The sequence below is a fragment of the Lepisma saccharinum genome, chromosome 29 (assembly GCF_977018435.1).
Source record: "Lepisma saccharinum chromosome 29, izLepSacc3.1, whole genome shotgun sequence".
In the NCBI taxonomy this organism is placed as follows: domain Eukaryota; kingdom Metazoa; phylum Arthropoda; class Insecta; order Zygentoma; family Lepismatidae; genus Lepisma; species Lepisma saccharinum.
Window position 1 is genome coordinate 50675188 of NC_139257.1, and position 22381 is coordinate 50697568.

Consider the following 22381-nt stretch of genomic DNA (forward strand, 5'->3'; position numbering starts at 1 on the left):
AAATCGCTGGGTTTCATGATATTTTGTATTTTTTTTCCAAAATATTTTGTTTTATTAGTAATAAGATGATTATTGGCAATATTCAAATTGAGAAATGGTCAAATTTTAAATACCGGTCATTTTGACCGGAGGTGGCACTTCTAGGTAGTAAAAAATCCTGGCGCTTCTAGTGTTAAGGTTTTACAGAATTTTTATGTCACCCAGAGGAATTTGCTTTGTTTGGTCACGAAAGAAGTCAATGACGAACGTGTTTGAAATGTATTCTCTGTCGATTTCCCTTCCTCCAAGTCCATGGTGATTTTTCGAATCTCTAAACAACCAAAGTGTCTGGTGCCACTGTTACCTGCACAATCCAAAGTGGTCTGATCTGCGTGGTCTTCCTCACTTTCGTGTCACTTTGGTGCTTTGTGGCATTCACGCCGTGCAAACTAATATTTCAGCATTGAAGTTTGCAACACTGACTATGTTTTTGTTGAAAGATTATTTTCAACATATAAGATGATCCTCACAGATAAAATTGAAGAGTTTGACTGTGGATAACATGAAAAAAGATTGTTGCCTAACTATACGGCGAAGAGAGGATTTTAATAGCAAATTTCCAATGGTAAGTTCTGCCATCGCCATAGGGTTAGGCAACACACACAACGTTATGCAAGATAGTGCGTATTTCAGGATATAGGTGTCCCATTCTCATTGCCGGTGACTATACCTAATCAGCATTTTTCAGGAATTTTGAACTATTTTGACTTTTTTGAACCTACTTCAGGATTTTTGGAGCCTAACTTATGATTATTATGACCTATTTTAGGATTTTTAGAACCTATTTTAAGGTTTTTAGAACCTATTTTAGGATTTTAGAGCCTATTTTAGAAACCTAAAACCACACTTTTTAGAACCTAAAAATCCAAGTTCTACTTTTAAGTCTATTTTATGCACAGAAAGGCAAAATGGGACTGGACATACAGTAAAGATTGATCTGAACTGCTACGTGCCTCCCCCAGTTATTGAGCTTGGAACCCGTTGATTACAAGGCAATGACGTTTTCATTATGTCACTGGGGAGACCCTTGAAGCTCACGGTCAAGTTCTGAGAAATCCATGATGAAATGGTGGCTGTTTATGGTGATGATAATCCATCATATAACACTACTTTTGGATGGAAAATTAATTTTCAACCAGATGTATATTCCTGAAAATGAGCCTTGATGTGGAAGAACCTCAATCATGGATGATCTTCACACGGTGAAGGAAGTGGAGGCTCTTGTCCTCGAAGACAGATGAACACTATTGAAGTGGTCTCAGTTAAGGGAGAATGTGGAAAATTATCCATGAACAACTGCACATGTTTAAAGTGTCAACGCTATGTATTCACTTCTTGATGATTAAATTTCAACAGAAAAGTTGGCGTGAACTATAGCTATAGCAGTGGATGATGACTATTGGAGCTGGATGAAGAGAATTTATTTTCACGTCTCATACTATGGATGAACGCTGGATCTGTTTGTATGATCCAGAGACAAAACAAATGACTAAGGAGTGAAAACACCTCTCCTTCTCCTCTCAAAAAGGCTAAGGTGCAGAAATCTGCAGGGAAGTTCATGGTGCCCGTTCTTTGAGACTGTCATGACATAATCCTAACTGATCACCAGAGGCGAAGCGTCCGGTCATCGGGAGACAACCGGATGACAAAGCAAAATAATAAAAAATATTGCTTTTTAAATATTTTAGAGAAGTAAAAAATAAGTCAGAATAGTCACATATTTGAGCGAAATTAGTCACTCGACGCCATGAAACAGCTAGAAATATGCAAGAGATTTGCTAAGCTTAGCGAATCGAAAGGAGAGCCCAGTTCTACCCCTGTGCCCAGCAGTCCCGCTACATTTCCTGTTGAGTGCAATGGTGTCAGGTGGGCCTACTCATCGCAGCAGGTCTGCGAATCCAAGGTCCTTCGACCGCTTTTTCCCTGCTCTTGAAGTCTGGTCATAAGAGGCATTTTTTCAGCCCCCTTGTTCACAAACACGGCAGGCTTTCAGTGACGTCATAAGTAAGCAAAAGCATAAATTTCCCCACGGTTAGTGCTAGAAAGAGCTGGGGAAAGGGGGGGGGGTGCCGGAAGCAGTTCTGGATTTAGTGTATTTCCTTCACAGTATTTCTCCTTTTCAATTTTTTTCTTTCTTTTGATCCTGCGGTTCAAATATAGTTTTCTGGAAATAATGTTCTTTGGATTGATTGATTTGGTGTTTTAAGTCCACTTTATGCACAGTAAGGCTAATTGGGACTGGACCTACAGCTTAAAGTGGGATCCGAACCACTATGTGCCTCCACCGGGTATCGAACCCGGGATACCTTGATTACAAGGCGAGGATGCTACCACTGCGCCATCGGGGAGGCCCAAAAAATAATGTTCTTACTTTGCAAAACACGAAGTACTTCAATGTTGTTTTGTGTTTACTATGCTTACGAATGACAAGACTGATCAAGATTTTTGTTTTCGAGGTGATAGACATACTTACTTAGACAGAACCTTTTCCCTAACATATCTTACTTTCACACCAGGGATGGTCAACACCATCAGGATTCCAGAAAATTTAAAATCTCGATTCGGAAATTTTACTACCCGGATTTTGGAGAGAGACATTTAACAAATTTTCCATTTTTCGGGCAGAATTTAAGAAAGTTTAGTCTTCATTATTTTACGATCATATACAACGTAGAAGAAAATGAATTTGGCCATCTCTACTTCACACATCTGTACGAACACTGTTATCATCATTATCAATGTAGAAATCCCCCCCTTCCCCCTCCACAGTTGAAAGATTGACCTTGCAATGACTACGTAAAAATGTCACGCTTCGCCACTGCTGATTACAGTTCAAAGGGTCAGTCACACCATCACTAGTTCATCCTTCTGCAGAAATTGCTAGATGTGCTGAAAGAAAAACATTGTGGTACAAACGGCAAAGGCATCCTCATTCTGGCCAAACAATACACCCAATGGAAGCAGACAAGTGTGACTATAAAACTTTTCCCCATCCTCCCTATTCACCTGATCTTGCATTACATGACTTCTCTCTCTTCCCTGAGATGAGGAAGTCCCTTCGGGGTTGGCTAATTGGGACTGGACCTACAGTTTAAAATGGGATCCAAAACACTATGTGCCTCCACCAGGTATTGAACCCAAGATCCTTGATTACAAGGTAACATCATTACTACTAAGCCACTGGGGAGGCCTTGTCAGTGATTTCACAACATGGATGACGTCATTGTTGAAGTGGAACAGTGGTTCTTGAGGCAATTGCAGGACTTCTATAACGATGAGTTGTGAGGTGTGACTCTGCAGGGCGACTACATGGAGAAGTACAGCATACCACATTTAACCATATCTCTAATTCTGTTCATGGTGATAATTATAACTTTAGAATGCCCCCTCGTATATTGTCTTCTGAAAAATACTTTCAATGGCAGGATATGTTTTTTTGCGAAAACTTGCATCCACTAGCAGTTAGATAGAAATTATATTTACAAAACTGCTAATAAATACAGAAAAACATACTAAAAAACACTACATGTACTTCATGAATTACAAAAATGGCACTTTTTGCCTTTTGCAATACACTCTTCACCTGGCACTAAATTATATGGATTTAACTCAGTGTTTTTAGTTGTGAAGAAATCATACTTCAGTGAAGCATCATATGTTCTCCACATATGTCTATAGCTGCCAACTTCACACTCACACATATTTGCATGTAAACATGTTCACCCACACAAACTCTCATGATGTAATCATGGTAGATTTTTACGTAATTTTGGGTAGAATGCATTCATTACAGGATTTTGCACCCGATCCCAAAGTAGTATGTCCTTCCGGGCATGTTGAGCATGATGTGCTGAAAAATAACAACAGCAATAAATGTCAAACTCTTAATCTATGAGATAATTATAGTACACTTTGTGTGATATCATTTTCTTCTACATTTAACAAAATGTCAAAATTTTTCACATGATAAAGTAGTTAAAACCTGATAAAATAGTTATTTTAATTACAAAAGATGACCGCTAATAATGTTTTTTAATTTTTTTTTAACCCTTGTGCACACCCAAAAAATTCCCTTCAAAGTTATATCTTTACACCTTTATGACAACTGCAGGCTCGACCAGAACTTGAGCCAAGGTCTCTGGCATACCATTGCTCTACTGACTGAGATAACGAATTCCTGGCTTCATAGTGGCTTTCTTGGTAAAGGAATATGTAGTTCAATATACCAGAGACCTGGGTTCAAGTCTTGGTCGAACTAGCTTATGGCTGTAATTGTAGTAAAGCTGCATCTTTTGACAGTAAATTGTATCTGCAAACAGGCCCATAGCAAGGATTTTACTTTGGGGGGGGGGCTCATCCCTTATCGGCAGAAGCGTTGCCAGAAATATTTGTAGAGGGGGGCAGGCCATTGATAAAACTTGATTAGTAGAAATAATAATAACAATAATAATTATTACCATGGTTGTAATTGTTATTTTACAATAATAACTATTATAAGTTATTAAAAATAAACCAATTTTAATCCAAATTTATTATTATTATTATTATAATTATATATTTTCTACTTGATCCACCGTATGAGTGGCATCATTTTTCTTACATTTTGTAGCTAGTGTACTGAAATTCATAGTTATTGTATTTTGTTATTAATTTTACACATTCCATGCAAAAAAAATACTTTAATAGGTGCATATTTTACTCATAAAGTTTATATTGTGTGACCTCTCACAGAAAAAACTGTAAATTTTGGGAGCTGTGGATCAATTTTTTCTTTGGATTAAATTGTAAAATATAAAATTATAAGCTGGTTGCCCTATTATACACTAAACTTATTCGGTCTAATGTATAATCTTGCTAAGAAAGTAAAATTAATTACCACTATGCAGTATTTAAATTACATATCTGTAGGATTTTGGGAGGGTAACTTCAGCCCCCTTAGCCCTCCCCCTGGCTACGTGCCTGTCTGCAAAGAAGGTATTTTTTTACCTTGTAAAATTCTGATCACCGCTAAAGTTCAACACAAAACTGTCACTAAGGAGCAATCGCTGCATGTGATAGGTAAAGATATTACACGGAGGAGGCAATGCAACTGCAGCTACCAGCAGCATGTACTGCTTTGCTCTGCCCACTCACTTTCTCCCCTTCTCTACCATTATGCACAGTATTGCTCTAAAGATTTCTGGGACAAACTGTAGGTGGTTCAGTGTGTTGGATCTTCAACTTAAGGTTCAAGATCCAGTTTGAGCATGGACTTTCTATGTGAATGTCCCTTTATATATAAAATATTAAAATGCTGATCAAGACAAACTTTTATAGTATAAAAATATACATAAGAACGTTCTTATGTATATTTTTATACTATAAAAGTTTGCCTTGGTCACCATTTTAATGTTTTATTAACATGGAAACAAGGCTTAACCCATTATACATTTTCACCTAATCATCACTCATCCTCATCATAGCAGTTAAACGAAAGTGAGAGGAAAATGATGTATACAGGGTGGACCAAAAGTCACAATACATAGGAAAATAAAATTTTGTTTTTAAGTTTTCATATTTATTTATTTTTTAACGTGTTCTTTTCAAATGTGTGTTCATCAAGAGTGGGAGAAAACCAATGGCAACCACGTCGAGCATATTATATGAATACGTTGTTTCTTATCACAACTTATTTATTTTTCCTATGTATTGTGACTTTTGGTCCACCACTTAAACTCAACACCAATAAAAACTCAGAATTTAAGATTAACAATTTCTCCGGGCTTCTTTAAATCAACTAAACAGTTTTGGTTCTAGGGTCTGCTCACTTTATATGCTCCAGATCCTACACCCATGCAATATAATGTGATTAATATATGTTTGTGTTTAAGAAGACAAGTCCAATGTGTAAATTACTCACCACCCGAAGCGATCTTGGTAAGATCCCACGGCACATGTGAGGCATATCGACGATCCGGGTGGACGATGCATCCCGGGGGGACATGCCACTGCAAAATACAAAAACAAATATTTATTGATCCAGTTTACATAGACACCTAAGTCACAGACAAAATAATTAGAGACTCTTGTAAGAGTGTACAAAGCCCATGCAGCTACACATGATGTTATGCGGGTTATCACATGAGTCATGGCAACTGTTTTTATATTTAAATATTACTTTCATTATCATTAAATGTACAAATGTCATGAACAATTTGTCCCCTGTGATACATTGTGACACCACTAAATGGTAGTGTCAGTAAAGAATATCAAAAGGAAATTGGAAACTCTGTGCATAGTTAACTTCATCCGGAATAAAGTGGCCTGGCTTGACATTGTGTTCACTTTTTACAATTAAATTTACTCAACAATCATTTGTTACATTTTACAAATAAGTTTGCTGCTACTATTTTGTGTCTTATTACAACCAAATGAAGAGACACTATTTAGGCTCCTTCTGCCTTTGTCATAATTGAGAGAAGTGGAAGAATAGATGAGGAGGTAAACAGAAGAGGACAAGTGGGTGGTGGACTATATCAAAGCATTCGAAGATTAATATGGAACAGAGATGTACCTATGAAATGCAAGAAGGTAATATATAACACATACTATGTACCAATAATTACTTGGACAATGACAGAGAGAGACAATAGAAAGATGCAGACAGTGGAGATGAAATTTTTAAGGAGTGTATTGGAAAAGACTAGAAGGGATAGAATATATGGAATGAGGAGATCCGACAGACAATGGGTGTGGTGAAGCTTCAGGACAAGATAGATCAGGCACAGATGAGATGGTTTGGACACATGAAGAGGATGGATGCAGAGAGACTACCAGTACGAGCTTAGAATGCACAAGGAGTGGGAATAAGGTCAAAGGGGAGACCAAGATGTGGGTGGAAAGAACAGATAGCAGAGAGTGTTAGGAGAAGAGGACAAGATTGAAACACTGTGGAAAGAGAGGAGTGGTGGAAGACCAGGAATAAAATGGAGTCTCTTGACTTCTTTCATTCATCATCCTGGAAATTGGTTATTGAGGATAAGTGGGACTTGGGTGAGGTAGTGAGGTGGTGAACACAAAGAACACAGCAAGCTTGCTCTTGACCTGTGAAAGCAGCAATTTTTAATGGAACTGTCGCTGGTGCTTGCGGTGGTGGAATTTGGTACTATTCCATAATGCTAATCAAACTTGATGTGTTTTCTTACAAAATGATACCACAACCAGTTCTGTAACATTTCCCAATACATTTTTATACACTTGTATACCACCCTGTATATCTCTTAAATAAGTAGCAACTATTTTAAAAGTGAGTTTACTTACTGCATATACTATGATCCATCTCTGCGGTTTCCCAACCGGGCAAGCAACCATTCGACGATGGGTATTCAGTTGCTGAATGGGAAAGAAAGCAAAAACTGTATTTTGCACATTTTGTACACACATCAAATGTATATTTTCAAAGAAGTTAGGAACCATCTCATTTACACTTCGTCAAAGCTCAATCAATAAATAAAGGTGCAATTTTTCTAACTGAAACTGAATAGTAATACTGAAAAAGATGTTGTAGGATATGTAGGATGTTGATTGATGTTCTCCCTACCTATTTCAGGTAGATAGACAGTATTCAATTCAGGATTTTATCCATAAGTGTAAATCTAGTAAGGTGAAATCAAATACCAAAATGACCATGAAAAATTGTAGAATTTTCGGAAGCTGTTGAGGAAACTTTTAGGATGTGTTGATAAGTTACTAATTCAGTATTTACATGAATAGCCATACATAAATTTTATGTGTGTTTATAAATGTTCTATATACGTATTGTTAAAAATAATTTTTGAAACTATCCTGGCAGTGAGGAAAAGTCTCTCAGATAACATGAACATCAGTTCAACAGGGTGGACCAAAAGTCATGATCACAAAATGATTTAACATTTGAAAGGAAATACAGCAATCAATGCAGAAACTGTATGAAACTGAACTAGATAAATTAAAGAGTGAAATAGGACAAGGATGTAAGATTAATGTCAGTGCAATTCTCAATGATCAAACAAATTTCTCATTATGATCTGAAAACCTGACACCTGATCACGGTTTTAGGATTGATTGACCTCTATTGGGAAACAGACAAATTATTACCACACAACGTATGTGAGGAGAATAAACATTACTGTCAACCCATGACAACCTTTTATAAGAATTTGCTGTGAATAATATTTTCTTACACTATAAATAGTATCCAATCATGACTTTTGGCCCATTATGTCGATATGCTTGAGTGTTAACAATAATTCTTGGTGGCATAAACTCTCAAAGGTTCAAAAGAGTATCCAAAAAATAGCATGGCTGTTTTCCCGAGAGAATCTTTTTATCCATATACCCTAATTGTGTTATCTAAATGATAGAAAATACCAAATATTTTGTATCTACTGTTTTCCATCTCAAAGGTGTGGCAATGAAGATTAAATATTTGACTTATAAATATTTCTGTTTGTCTTGATTTGCTTATTCTTAAAACACGTAACAGTATCTAAATTGTCAGCATAAGAATAGAATTCTAAATTTCCTTGGCAATTGTCATAGATTTTAGTATACGTTCTTTCATTATATACTTCTAAATTTTCTAATACTTACATGCCGACCCCCATGGTGGAGTGGTTAGCACATTGTGCTACAACTCCAGGGGTCCCAGGTTCTAATCACGGCCTGGGCATGGATGTTTGTGAGTGTTCATTAATCAATTTCATCATATCATCACTCTTCCCCAACTTTGCAAATTAGCCAAAAGTGGCTCAAAAAGCGAATTAAAATGAATGAAATCAATTTAATACTTACGTAGGCAGTCCGATGTGGATTCGCTGTGATACCACACAAAGTTGGCACCGCACATGAAAAGTGAGAAAGACATTGAGTTATATATAGAATGGTTTTCAGGGCAGCTAGGACGGCACATCTTGCTCCACAACCATTCCAGGCAGGGGGCTCCTTCATTGTGGAAAGGGATCAGCGGGACACAAGGTTGACCAGAGAAGTTGAACGAAGCTGAAATCCATGCACATGCTAGTATTACTTTCACAAAACAAAACACAACACAACAAAGGTAAACTATGGAAGTGAGATCTCCATTTCTGGAAATGGTTACTGATACTGAATGATGAAAATGTGACAATATGATGAGAAATTAAATAAATGCATAAATAAGGACGGGACAAGTGATTTTTTTTTTCAAAACTGTCACCATTTTTCGTGAGCAAATCTGATATTCTGATATATCAATTCCATTCACCATTAACAATAGCTTCTTTTCACATAGATTTAATTACATTTTATATTTGATATTTTTTGAAAACTTTGCTAACTATCTTTTCTAAGGCTGAGCTGATACCGATACCAATGTATCTGAATCAGAAAGTATCGGTTGGAATTCATCTACCGATACCAGTCGATACTTTTCCAACATATTGGTATTTCATGGCATCCACAAAAATGCCGCGCAACATTTTGACTGAGTCTAATAATTCTGGAAATTATGCAAAATTCAAACTTTTTTTTTGCAACAAATATCTATTTTCATATTCTGATTAAATTCTTGATTATTCTAAACAAATTTCTTGGTAAATTGATGCATATAATTGGAGAAGAATATTTACACACCAATATTGATCAATAATTTTGAACAAATTTTAATTGTTGCAATTTTCAAGTATCAGTGGGAATCTGTAAGAGTGTCGGCATTGGTATCAGTTCAAAGTGGTATCGGCTCCGCTCTAATATTTTCCCTCAATTATAACTCAAAAATGTGAAATTTTTAGACCTCTGTTCAATAGATTTTTATTGTCCCAACTTTTTGGCCGGACCTGTCATGTTCTCATAACAAATTCCAGATTATTTAGAAAGCGTTTTTTTCATAAACATGAACCTTAACATTATAACACCATTAAGCCTTGTTTCCATTACTATGAAAAAAATATAAATATGCTGACCAAGGCAGTAATTTATTTTATTAAAAACATAAACTAAACGTAACATTTCAACCTTCTAGCAAGGTCTTCATCAGACTCTGTATCAAGTACAAAAGTAACAAGATACCAAAAACAGGGCATTATATACACAAAACATTACTCCCTCCAGACTAATAGAAAGTTGTTATGGAACTTTCTCGCAGGTGGCTTTCACTATACTTTCACCTAAAAGGTGAAAAATATATACTTTCATATAGAATGTGGATTGGGCTTTATATATCACGCTCTTTTTCCTTCATTTTCTTCCTTCTCCTCTCCTCTTTCTCTCTTGTCCTTTCCACTCTTTCTAACACTTTCTTCCATTCTTTGTTTAACTTCAGTCCCCCATTCCAGTTCATTGTGTCTTCTTCACCTTTCTTCTCTATTTCCTTGGCTTCCTTCCATTTTCTCACTAGCATTCTCTTCTCCCTTCCTATCTGCTTAGCCTCATCCCACTCTATGTCATGTCCTGTTTCTCTCGTGTGTTTAAATATCGCATTTCTCTCTCTCTTAAGTCGTACATCATCCCTATGTTGTTTCAACCTATCTTTCAGTCTCTTTTTCGTTTCTCCTATGTACACACTCTGACATTCTTTACATTTTACTTCGTAGATAATCCCTTCCTCTTCCTCTTCTCTGTTTTCCTTTTTCTTGTTTGCATTCTTCGCTATTCCTAAGATGCTTCTCCCTCCCTTCCTGTAAGTTTTAATTCCCGCTTTCCTAAGCACTTTGCATATCTTTTCTGTGGTCTCCCCCATACTCCTTATTCCAAACCACCTCAACAACTTTCTATTAGTCTGGAGGGAGTAATGTTTTGTGTATATAATGCCCTGTTTTTGGTATCTTGTTACTTTTGTACTTGATACAGAGTCTGATGAAGACCTTGCTAGAAGGTTGAAACGTTACGTTTAGTTTATGTTTTTAATAAAATAAATTACTGCCTTGGTCAGCATATTTATATTTTTTCTTAACATTATATGTATTAAAAAGTGCACAAATAACTAATTGACCATAATATTTTGGGAACATTGACGAAGTTTGGCAACATGTCTTCAAATAGTATTTAAGCTTTTCATTTAATACAAATTAATGAATATCTCACTCTAATAAAAATAAACAAAAACAAAAACAAAAAAAACTCAAATGAAAATGAATCCAAGATTAAAAAAGCTAACTGAATATTGTTAGAAAATTACCATGCCATGCTATAAATCAAATTATTTTAAACTACATATACACTACATTCAACACACACACTTCAATAGTCACTTCCTAATCTTGACACAAAATTAAAGTTATTTAGTAAATACTACTTGTGATGACACATTAATGTTTTCAACTTTATAACAAGGAATATTAGCATTTCAAACATCTGAATAAAAATGTATCAACACAGTTTGCATTTTATGATGTGTATTAATACATTTACAATTAACACAACTGTGTTACTACAGTGATGTTCATTCAACCGTGGAAACTGCAGGCTGTCACTGCAAGTCAGTTTCAAAACAAGACCAAGGTAGTTTCTGTAGAACTACCCAATACTAAGAAAAAGTTGTTTCACAAAATTCATAAGAACCTTTTTTTTTTTGGCCAGTTTAAAAAATCTGAAAATTTAGAACTGTATTTAAAACCTTTCTACCTACATTGCATTTAAATTTCATCACGATTAGACCACAAGCTTTTTATTTATGTAATTTCAAACAGAGCATTCGTTTGGAAACCATCAAAAAACCTACACCCTGTATTTTTTATTCTCATGATGTTAAAAAATCGAAGGCAAAAAAAATGGTTACCATAGGTTAATGCACAATTGAATAAGCTAAATTTTGATGTAACTCGTTTTTATGTAAGTCCACTGATTATTTTTTAATGGGGAGTCCAAACTGAGTATCCATGATTCTTAATCTGGAAGTAGCACTAAGCATCTGATTAGAGTCGATGACTTGAAAGAAAATGATGATTACTTATGTTGGAATTCAACACAGGTTTCATATATTCCATAAGAACATATTTTGCTGTACTATGAATGCTTCTCAAGAATGATTATAATGGAACCATACAACAAAATCTTTCTGACACATTCAAATTAAACTACAAAGGATTATAAAACTACAAACTTTGCATAACCTAAGCAATAATTATTTACCTTACTATTCTCATCGATTTCTGTGATAAGCAAAATGGGTAGAAAAGTGAAAATCAAATTAAAAAGGTTCAACTGTAGAGTACTCCTTGGTATCCCCTGAAATGCTCTATTCATTGCTTACCAACTTATATTGTTATTTAATATTACTCTAAGATATACCAATAAGATGAACTTGAGCATATTTAGGTGCAGTAATGTAAATGTGTAGATATTCATTTTAAGCAATAAAATATAGCATATCAAGGTTAGAACGCTCAAATAACAGCAATAATCGGAGACCTGTATAATCTTAGTTATTTTTTTTTGTATTAGTATTCTTCAAGTACAAAGAAACAATTGTGAAAGTCAAGAAGTCATTTTCTAAGAAAAGTGGAGAATCATCTATGAGAACTTGTTTCACTTTGAAAGCTTGAATTACTTCATGTAACATAATATCTTTCAATGTGTTTATTAAAAAGTGTTCAAAAAATTAAATATTAATGAGGTACCAATATTTTTTAGCATTAGAGACTAGCTAGGTAGCTTCATACAAACACTCATAACATATAAATACTGCATAATGCATACTTTGATCACAAAACATTTTAGAATGCAACATTTGTAATTAAGTATATTAAAATATATCCACAAAGGAACAAACTTTGCAGCCATATAAACCAAGAAAGTTTGATTGTGGAGCAATATACAAACAGTTTGAGGTAAACAATTTAGCACTTGAAAAACAAACACAAATAATAATATGCATACTGAACCATACATTATGATAACTACTAACCAATAGGTATTTTGCAGTGCTCTTATATGGATTATCATGGCTACATGTTCATAGGAACTTTCATTCATAATTTTCAAGTGCTAATGTACTATGTTCCAACAAGATATATTAACATTTATTTACAGTTATTTCCTTTTCAATCTTTCATGTGTCTTTATTGTGAAAGATGATCTTCACATAAAATGATCTTTCACTATATTTTAATTACACCTATCTTCAAATGAGAATTCTATATATTTAAATAAATGTATATAAAATTCCTAGCTTCTAATTAATTGAAAACAAGGATCAATAATAATTATTAAAAAAATGTCTTCAATTCAATCCAAAAATTGAATCTGTCACACGAACAACAGTGAATTCAACAAAACCAAATGCCACAGAAACAGCAAAACACTCAGCCATGTTGCTTTATCTTAAAAGTTTTTAATCAAACAGGAAGTTCCAAAGTGCAGAAAACTCTTCCATCTCTTCAGAAAACATGTCACTACTATATTCTAGGAATCAAGCCAATGATCACTGTAGCAACTGGACCTATGGCCAGTATAATACTCTGTAGGGCTGTGTGTGTGTGTCCTCTGATTTGTCCTTATACTAGGTCATTCAAATATGACCGGGACTGTTTTTGTTTTTTTACCAAATCCTTTATTGTCAAATACTTATTTGAACATGTCACCCTTCAAAGTACTTCCCTACAGAGTCCATACATTTTTTCCAATGTTCTGGAAGCATCTTAATGCCCTTTTCATAATTTTTTTTTCGGTTGGCTCCCGAACACTGCTGATGACTGTGTTCTTATCCGCAAACCGCATGTCTGATTTAAGCCTTCCAAGCAGCCAGAAATCACTTGGGGTCAAATCGGGACTGTATGGCGGGTGTGGCAGAAAGTCCCATTTCAATTTGCTGAGGGTTGCCATAGTTGTTTTGGCTGTATGAGGCCGTGCATTGTCTTGAAAGAAGGCTACCTGCTTTCCACCTCTCTTCAGCTTGGATCGGATCTTTTCCTTCACTTCTGTTGTCAGGAGTTCTGAGTAATAAGCTGCAGTGACTGTTCTGGCATCTGTAAGAAAGTTCTACATGGATAACCCCCTGCCAGTCCCAAAAAAAAACATTGCCATCACTTTTTCTACCGAACGGGTCCTTCGTGCTTTCTTGGGTCTGGGAGAACCGGTAAACTGCCCGCCACCCACATGATGACTGCTGGTACTCATTCTCCGCACTCTCTTCCCTCTCTGAAGTACTTAACACCACCCAAACACACGGGTTCATGAGAGACACACTTCCCCATAATTTTGTTTGTCTCTCTGCAAAATTTCAGATGGCTGGACGTTTTCTATGAGAAATTTGATCACAATGCTTTGTTTCACGCTCCGCGGCATGTTCTGTTTGCTCATCACTCTAGCAACACTCAAACATGACTGCACAGGTTCTAACCTGCGCAGGAGAGAGGGTGGGGGTTGTGGCTCTATTCTCCCAAGGACGCACAACTGCTGTGCATGGCAGGTTGTTTGAAAAAAAAAAAAAGAATCAGTTCCGGTCATATTTGAATGACCTAGTATATGCGGAGTGTCTTCACAGCCTCGGCTTTAATATTTTAGTCCTTAGGTATCGTTTTATTTTAGTTATGGTAAGGAGCTGGGCCATGCATAATGTGATGGGTTCAAAACAGAAGTGCTGATGCACACATAATTTACAATTCAATCAATCACTCAACAATTTTTCTCTAATTTAATGTGTGTGTTGGCAAAACTGTTTGTTACAATGTTTGTGTGACTGATTCAATTATTGATTATCTTAAATGAGCTCTTACAAAGTATTAATACAAAAAATGACTTTAAATACTATTTTTCCTGTGTCCATACTCACGTATTACAGATACTGTGAAGGCACATTTAGCTGTGTTTCCTTCGTCATCACTGGCCACGTACGTTATGTGATGTTTGCCAACTGGGAATTTCTGTCCTGGTTCCTAAAGAGATAAGTCTTAATTTTAGACCTTGACTTGAGTAAGTCAAGTAAGTCATATTGTCCTCTGACAATATAAATGTTCTATGTCCAGCTTTCGATGTTTTCAGGAGAGACCTTTAAATTTGACATGATATATTTTATGGATCTGTGTTACCATTGATAGGTTGTATCATCGCATTGAAGCCTCTCTAAAAAGTAGTAGTTGTGTGGTTAGGTATTTATGCCATAATTAATAATTGAAATTTCAGATAGACCAATTGCACACAACACTAGCTTTGACTTGAGAGTGCCAATGTTCTATCTACCAGATAGAACACTGCATTCTGGAAACGAGATGGAGATGAAAGAATTTCATTATAAATTTGTCATTCGGTAGCAAAGTAAAATTCATATTTTGTGAAATCAATCAACTAGTTTCATTCCACCATTATTCATTTTTTTAGTCTGTTATCAACAAAAGTAAGAACCGAAGACCACTATTATTGCTAAGCAGCTCCCACAAGTGACTGACGTTAGAATTCAAGTGGTTCATCTCGCACTCGGATGATGCTTGTGGTTGGTTGAGGAAATTGTCGTTAGGTTTCATTGGCTGTTGGAGCTCTGTACATGAACCAAAAAGACTCTCAATATATCAACATTGGTCGTATGTAGGCATCAGATGATTGCAGAGATGAAACAATTGCATCCTAATTGGACTAAGCCAAAATATCTTGATTTGTTTACAATTTGGAGATAGAACATTTACATTCTCAATGGACGATATATGTAAAATATCTGCCTTGGTAGTTTCAGCCCACAATCATCTATTTCATTTTCATACATCACTGTGTATTAGTAAGATAGACAAAACTACATAATAACATGGATATGATGACTATGTTAACTATGTTAACTTAAGATACAATTTCATTGCATCTTTCACTTCACAATTCATATTTGAGGGCTCACTACCACAGACAAATTATGTTATATGTGTACAACTGGGCTTCCAGCATATACCACTTATTTTGCCTATTCAAGCATTATTCACTCAAGCAAAAAAGCTCTAAATTTCATGTGCTATCTAGCGTCATCTCTGCGAACTATTTGGCACTCGAGCAAATTGCTCTCCCTGCAGCAGGGGCCTCCGTGATGGCACAGTGGTAGTGTCGTCACCTTGTAATCAAGGGGTCCCAGGTTTGATATCCGGTGGAGGCACATACTGCTTCGGATTCCACTTTAAACTGTAGGTTCAGTCCCGATTAGCCTTACTGTGCATAAAGTGGACTTAAAACACCAAATCAACTCTCCCTGCAGCACTCTAGTGCACATCATTCCTCTGAAGCAATTGTTGATATTTGATTTTTTTATTTATTCATTTACATATGAAGGTGTGTCATAGTTGAATTAAAATTCAAAAATAATATTGTGTTTGTCACAAAGTGGAACTTTAAAAAAATGAATTTGAATTCAAATAATCAGATATTTGCAGAAAATATTGTAGGATAAGAAATATTCATCTTAGAGAATGGAAGTTCTTTCATTTGGGGTGGGGGGAAGGGCACAGGCTTTCATATTCATCATTTCCAGTCTATTGCTGGGTTGGCATTTCATCATCTTCTGATCTTCCACCACTCCTCTCTTTCTAACACATCATTCCCACTCTTTTTTGCAGTGCATGCTTTCAGTGACATCACTGACATCTTCTCATCCAATAAATGAAGTTAGAAAAATAAACAAAGGGAAAAATTTAAGAACTTCAATCTTTGGCATGCCCCTGTTCCCTTCCCTCCACAATAAACCAAAGTGAATATAAAAATTCTAAGATGTGTCACAGCTATATACAAAACTGTAAAAAGTCTAGTTGAAAATTATTTGAGAGTGAATATTTATAGAAAAATAAATAAAATGTTTTACACAAAACAAATAAGCAGTATTGCCACCAACTCCCAAATATTCATTCCAAGTAATTTAGACTGTTGGATTAAAACTTTACAATAGATCACTCTTTGAGAAAGTACTACCTTTGCATGAAACCTTAAGTTTAGTCTTCTAATACTTTTTATTCCAGCAATACAATATAATTACTTTTGGTAATTCTTATTTGCTCTGTTTATTACATGTAACAAATAATCTTAAAATACCTTTGATTTCATAAGCTGCGTTACACCAACATTGTCAGTAAAGATTGGTTCCTCCCATGATACAGTGGCAGCATCATTCCCTTCCTTCAGCTTCACTGAAATGGATTCAGGACACTCCTGCACTTGAGGTGGCTCACGATCTGAAATTACAATAATTACCGAACATTTTGAGCCCTTATATATTTTCATTCTAGTGACTAAACTTTCTAAGCATAACATCTCAAAATAATTTCAGCTGTATCTTTTTGAATAGCAATGGAAGGATTGAAATTCAATGTCATTTACAACAGGTAATAATCGGTAACATAAGGTTGAAATAATTAAGAACTAATAGCATTTTGTACGTTTGGTGCGTATTACTCACAATTCCAGAATATAAAAGACGTTAAAAAATTAACGTTAAAAACTGTACTTACGTATGTGATATGTTGTTCCTACTTTCCTTTCATTAGAACTACATTTCGGAGATTAACTATCCCCTTCTTCAGGTTCGTATGAAGGAACTAGGTACTTAACATAGTACTGCGTTGAAATGTAATAAAAGGATTGTGGACAAGGGTTGGTGTGGATACATTTAATATATCATATCCCCACCCCAGACGTATATAAAAAGCTCGTCGTTGGTGTATCCACACCAACCCTTGTCCACAATCCTTTTATTACATTTCGACGCAGTACTATGTTAAGTACCTAGTTTCTTCGTACGAACCATATAACCCTCTGCCCACAAAGTGAGTTGGTATCATTGTATGACGCCTTGCCTCATTTTGATTGGCTAGCATGCTCAGAGCCATGAGGAAGAATCAAGCCTGCTCAGTCGGGAGGCATCCGTGAAGGGGGAAAGAGTGGAGTGACTCTTACTCTACATGTGAATGGTGAGTGTGGCTATGCGATGGGGGATGTAAGTAGATTGGGGTTCCTCTTAATTCTTTAGTTAGATATTTATTTATTTGTTCAATATTAGGTTTGTTATTTTCAATTGATAATTAGATTATTACTATTTTCAGTATCCAGGAACCTAATCTATAATTCTCGGTCGTATGGCCGCGGGCACTATTCGCGTATTGTCCCCCAATTATTAACCACCCGAGTTGTAGGATATAAATTTATTTGAATTTGATATAAAAGGAAAGGGAAATATTTACTAGTTGTCTATTAGATTTCTATTTTCTGGCATTGTTAAAAATAAAATTGAAAAGATCTAACTTCGGGTTGAATTCGTAAAAATAATTTCCTAGAAGAATGGACTGGGACAACAGCTTACTTTCACTGTCACTCTGTATACGGTAGATCCTGCTTTATGCAGTTGAGATTGAGCGTGACTACAATGAGATGGGCCCTTTTTTACAGCTTAGTTACAACCTGAAGAAGGAGATAGTTAGTCTCCGAAATGTAGTTCTAAAGAAAGGAAAATAGAAACAACATACTCACATACATAAGTACAGTTTTTAACGTTAATTTTAACGTCTTTTTATATAACAAGAACTAATACTTACATTTTTGATTTGCCACTGACAATTTCATTATTTTGTGTAATTTATTTATGTGTATGCATGGATGGAAGAAGAAAGAAGAAGCTGAACATTAATGAAATAATTAATTGTCTGTTAAACATATTCTATGTGCAAGTAATGTTGCTCTAGAAATTCCAACTTTTACAATTAATAAATAGGAATTGTAGCTTTCCTGGTGACATGATTCAAACAAGTGTTCTCGGCTTACCAGCCTGCCCGACCCTGTGGCCGAGTGGTTAGCACATCGCGCTGCGATGCCAAGGGTCCCGGGTTCGAATCCCGGTCGGGTATGGTTGTTTGTGAATTCCATTTTCATCCATTTCATCATTTCATCACTCATCCCCATCTTCGCAAATTAGCCAAGAGGCACAAAACGCGAAGTAAAATAAACTAAATCAATCAATCAATCAATCGGCTTACCAGCCAAGTTAAGTCTGGCTCCACCTCATACTATTCATATATTTAACTCTACACTGGTCTCCATTTCTATATTCCCTGATGATGAGAGCAATGTATGTGCTCGAAACCTGGCTGGTAACCCGAGAACACTTGTCTGATCCATTTCACAATTAAAATTCTCCTTATGTTTTTCAATTTACCTACAATTCCTTGAAAGTGAACTAAATGAATTTACTTCATTATAATATCAATAATAATAAATGTGTTATATTTTAGAAATATTTATAAACGAAACAAAACATTCATTAAATTAGGCACGCACAGGAGATGTACTATGTAGATTTTCAGCGAAAAATGCAGGCTCGACCAGGACTTGAACCTGGATCTCTGGCATACCATGCCATTGCTATACCACTGAGCTACCGAGTCAGCCTGGCTTCATCTGATTTTTCACTGCCGCTGTTTTACCTGTGTGGAATCGTCTCTGCAAGTGCTACCACACGGGTAAAACAGAGGCAGCAAAAAATCAGGCAAAGCTAGGCCGGCTCGGTAGCTCAGTGCTAGACCAATGGCACGGTATGCCAGAGACCCGGGTTGAAGTCCTGGTCGAGCCTGCATTTTTCGATGAAAAATCTATGAAAAACAAAATATGTTCATGTTTTCAAAGATTCAGAAATGCCCTGAAAATTATAAGTACATGCAGTTGCTAATAATATAAATGCTTTATGAATAAAAACAATAATATATAGGTATATAGAGTGGTAGAATTCTGTCCCTACTCAAACACTGGAAAAAAACTTGAACATGTAGAACTTCGAAACAAACATGTAGAAGGTGGAATTCCATTTGAATATGTTCACTGACCAGTAGCATGTCCACAACTTTCTTAAGAAGATGATAAATCTTGTTTTAGTTGTCAGTACTGTAAATATTCCCATTTCTTCAATTATCCAATGTTTTTTTGTTTTCTTGAAGGACGTGGTGTATATAACCTCTGCCAACAGTCCCCCTTTTCCTTCTGAACATTCAACTACCTATAGCTTCGTGCCACAATTTTCAGGTTAAAGAAGGTTATGAAACCACTATATAGCTTCTAAGTAAGACTAAAAAGTATAAAATGTAGCACTTTTTGTTTTGTAAATTGTTCTTCTTTCTTTCAATGTTGGAATGGTGCATTTATTATTACAATAAATATTGTCCACAATTTAGTTGGAGGCATAATTTGTAAATCAATAATTTAATAAATAAAAGTTATCCCCAAATAATAAAATAATTCTCTTCTTACCCCTTACATTAATCTGCACAGTGCATGAAGTGGTGTGGTTGGAAGTGCTGCTCCTGGCTTTGAAAGTGACATATATTCTTCCAGGAGGAAGTTCTGCTTCAAGATTCTTTCCCCAGGGGGGCTCAGATTCCACATTCCTGCAAACATAAAATTATATTAGTTTCACATCACTATTAAACTACAAATTAATAGTAATTAACTCAATGTTTTATAAGTATTGGCCACTACAAAATGAGGTAGCCAATCGACTATAATGTTCCTTCTTTATCATAATTGCATTTGAGATATTGTTTTGGTTATGCAACATTAACTTATCATGGTGTTTCCTAAAGGACGTCCTTGAGAGAGGGGGTACTTCAGCTTTGCCCTGACATGATTCTAACTTCCCCCAATGTCAGTTTCTACAGGGAAAACATGGGAATGGAATTCTCACATTATAGACAATGGCGTACCATTCAATACTTAAGGTACCTGAACCCAATATGGCCTTGTACCCAATATGGCCCATTTGCTGTTTCCCAGTAGTTACCTAGTTAGTTCAACAGAAGACGTTATTGAACCTGTTGACTGTACCTATAGTACAGTAACTTGTGGACAAAGAAGGGAAATAGCTGGATCTCATGATTGAGTTCTACATGATCTAATATTGTACGTGTTTTGGTAATTCAATATTTTTATAATACCGTATTTACTCATGTATAATGCACACTTCCCCCCCCCAAAAAAAAAAAAAAAAACCAAAACCTGTGGTGCGTATTATGCATGGAATAATTCAGACAGCCAACATGAAACTGTACAGGGTCATTCCATGATTTGGTGACACTAGCTATGATTTTTCATGTTTACAGAACCCTATCGTGTTATATATCATTGTAAAGCTTGAATTCTGTAGTTTCTAAATATGTCAACAGAATTCCATTCAAGATGACAACACTAATGTGCAATGTGGTTGAATTAAGATCATCACAAAATGAAGGAACATTCTGATTTTTATGGTAATTTGGATCAAAGAAAATATATGAAAAAAGAAATAATAATATATTACTGGCCAAATAATATTATATGTATTGAGTGGTGTGTAAATGCCTTAATGGAAGAAATTTTGTGCTGCTAACTGCTAGTTTGAAGGTCGTAAATGTGCCTCCTATAAATGTTATGTTAGTCATGGAAAAAGTATATATATTTTCAATTATTTTTAAGAAAAGTAAAGAGGAAATGAGGAAATCCACTTATAAAAGTTTAAAGGGCATATCCTACAATTTTTCACTTTGTAATGTAATGTTCTGCAACACCGAGAAAAGCAGTGCTGTTCTGGCGGAATTCGAGAATGCACCTATCTTCACATGGGATGCGTATCAGCTGCATTTGTTGGGTGAGAAATAACAGAAAAAAAACTTCCTGAGCACTGCAAATTCATAACATAATTTTGATCTCTCTTTCTACTATTACATAATAAATAAGGTGGTTAAAGAGTGAAAGCTTTGTGATGCTAAACATAGTGGAGGGAGAGGGGGGGAGGTGGCATGAATTGGTGACTTATTGTTTAAACAAGGGGATATTTTTCTCTTGGTCCACATAGCAATAGGTGACTCATTGAATATGAATGATGTCATTCATTGTTGATCGGCATAGCAACAGCTTTATGACCTACAACTAAGAAAGCCATTTCTTCAACCTGAATTGAACTGCACATTACATACGAGATATAATTGTTTGTCACTTTTTCCTATCAAAAACAAGGGTGCGCATTATACACACGTAAATACGGTATCATGGTATCAATTATTTTTATAAAGTTTTATTGGGGAAACAGGGAAGGAGATGTACAGAGACAGCTTGATAGTTGGAATGAGGATATCAGAAGAGCAGGAATGAAATTCAGTGCAGAAAAGAGTGAGGTGCTAATAACAAGAAGAAACAGGGCCAGAAATGAACCAAGAATAAAGATGGACACGGAAGAGTTGAGGGTAGTGGAGAGCTTCAAATATCTAGGAAGCATCATTGAGAGAAGTGGAAGAATAGATGAGGAGGTAAACAGAAGAGGACAAATGGGTGGTGGACTATATTAAAACCTTCAAAGATACTATATAATACATACTGTGTGTCAATAATTACATACGGAGCAGATACTTAGACAATGACAGAGAGAGAG

At 35.6% G+C, this 22381-nt stretch overlaps 2 protein-coding genes across 4 annotated transcripts in view; one reads left to right on the forward strand and one right to left on the reverse strand.

The window, feature by feature from the left end:
• Atg13 (Autophagy-related 13) overlaps positions 1-22381 on the forward strand; it is a 361003-nt gene that overhangs the window by 79623 nt on the left and 258999 nt on the right. The gene's annotated exons all lie outside the window — the stretch shown is intronic.
• The window catches only part of LOC145981335 (uncharacterized), a 235457-nt gene continuing 215903 nt past the window's right edge, over positions 2828-22381 (reverse strand). For 2 of the 3 annotated variants that reach the window (XM_083114550.1, XM_083114549.1), the window contains 7 exons: positions 20230-20366; positions 17032-17171; positions 14807-14909; positions 8851-9057; positions 7339-7410; positions 5939-6026; positions 2828-3889 (listed from right to left, as the gene is read on the reverse strand). In XM_083114550.1, the coding sequence (XP_082970676.1) occupies positions 3799-3889; positions 5939-6026; positions 7339-7410; positions 8851-9057; positions 14807-14909; positions 17032-17171; positions 20230-20366 (838 nt within the window). In that variant the 3' untranslated portion in view covers positions 2828-3798. The remainder of the gene's footprint in view (positions 3890-5938; positions 6027-7338; positions 7411-8850; positions 9058-14806; positions 14910-17031; positions 17172-20229; positions 20367-22381) is intronic. The other variant, XM_083114551.1, reaches the window with a different exon arrangement.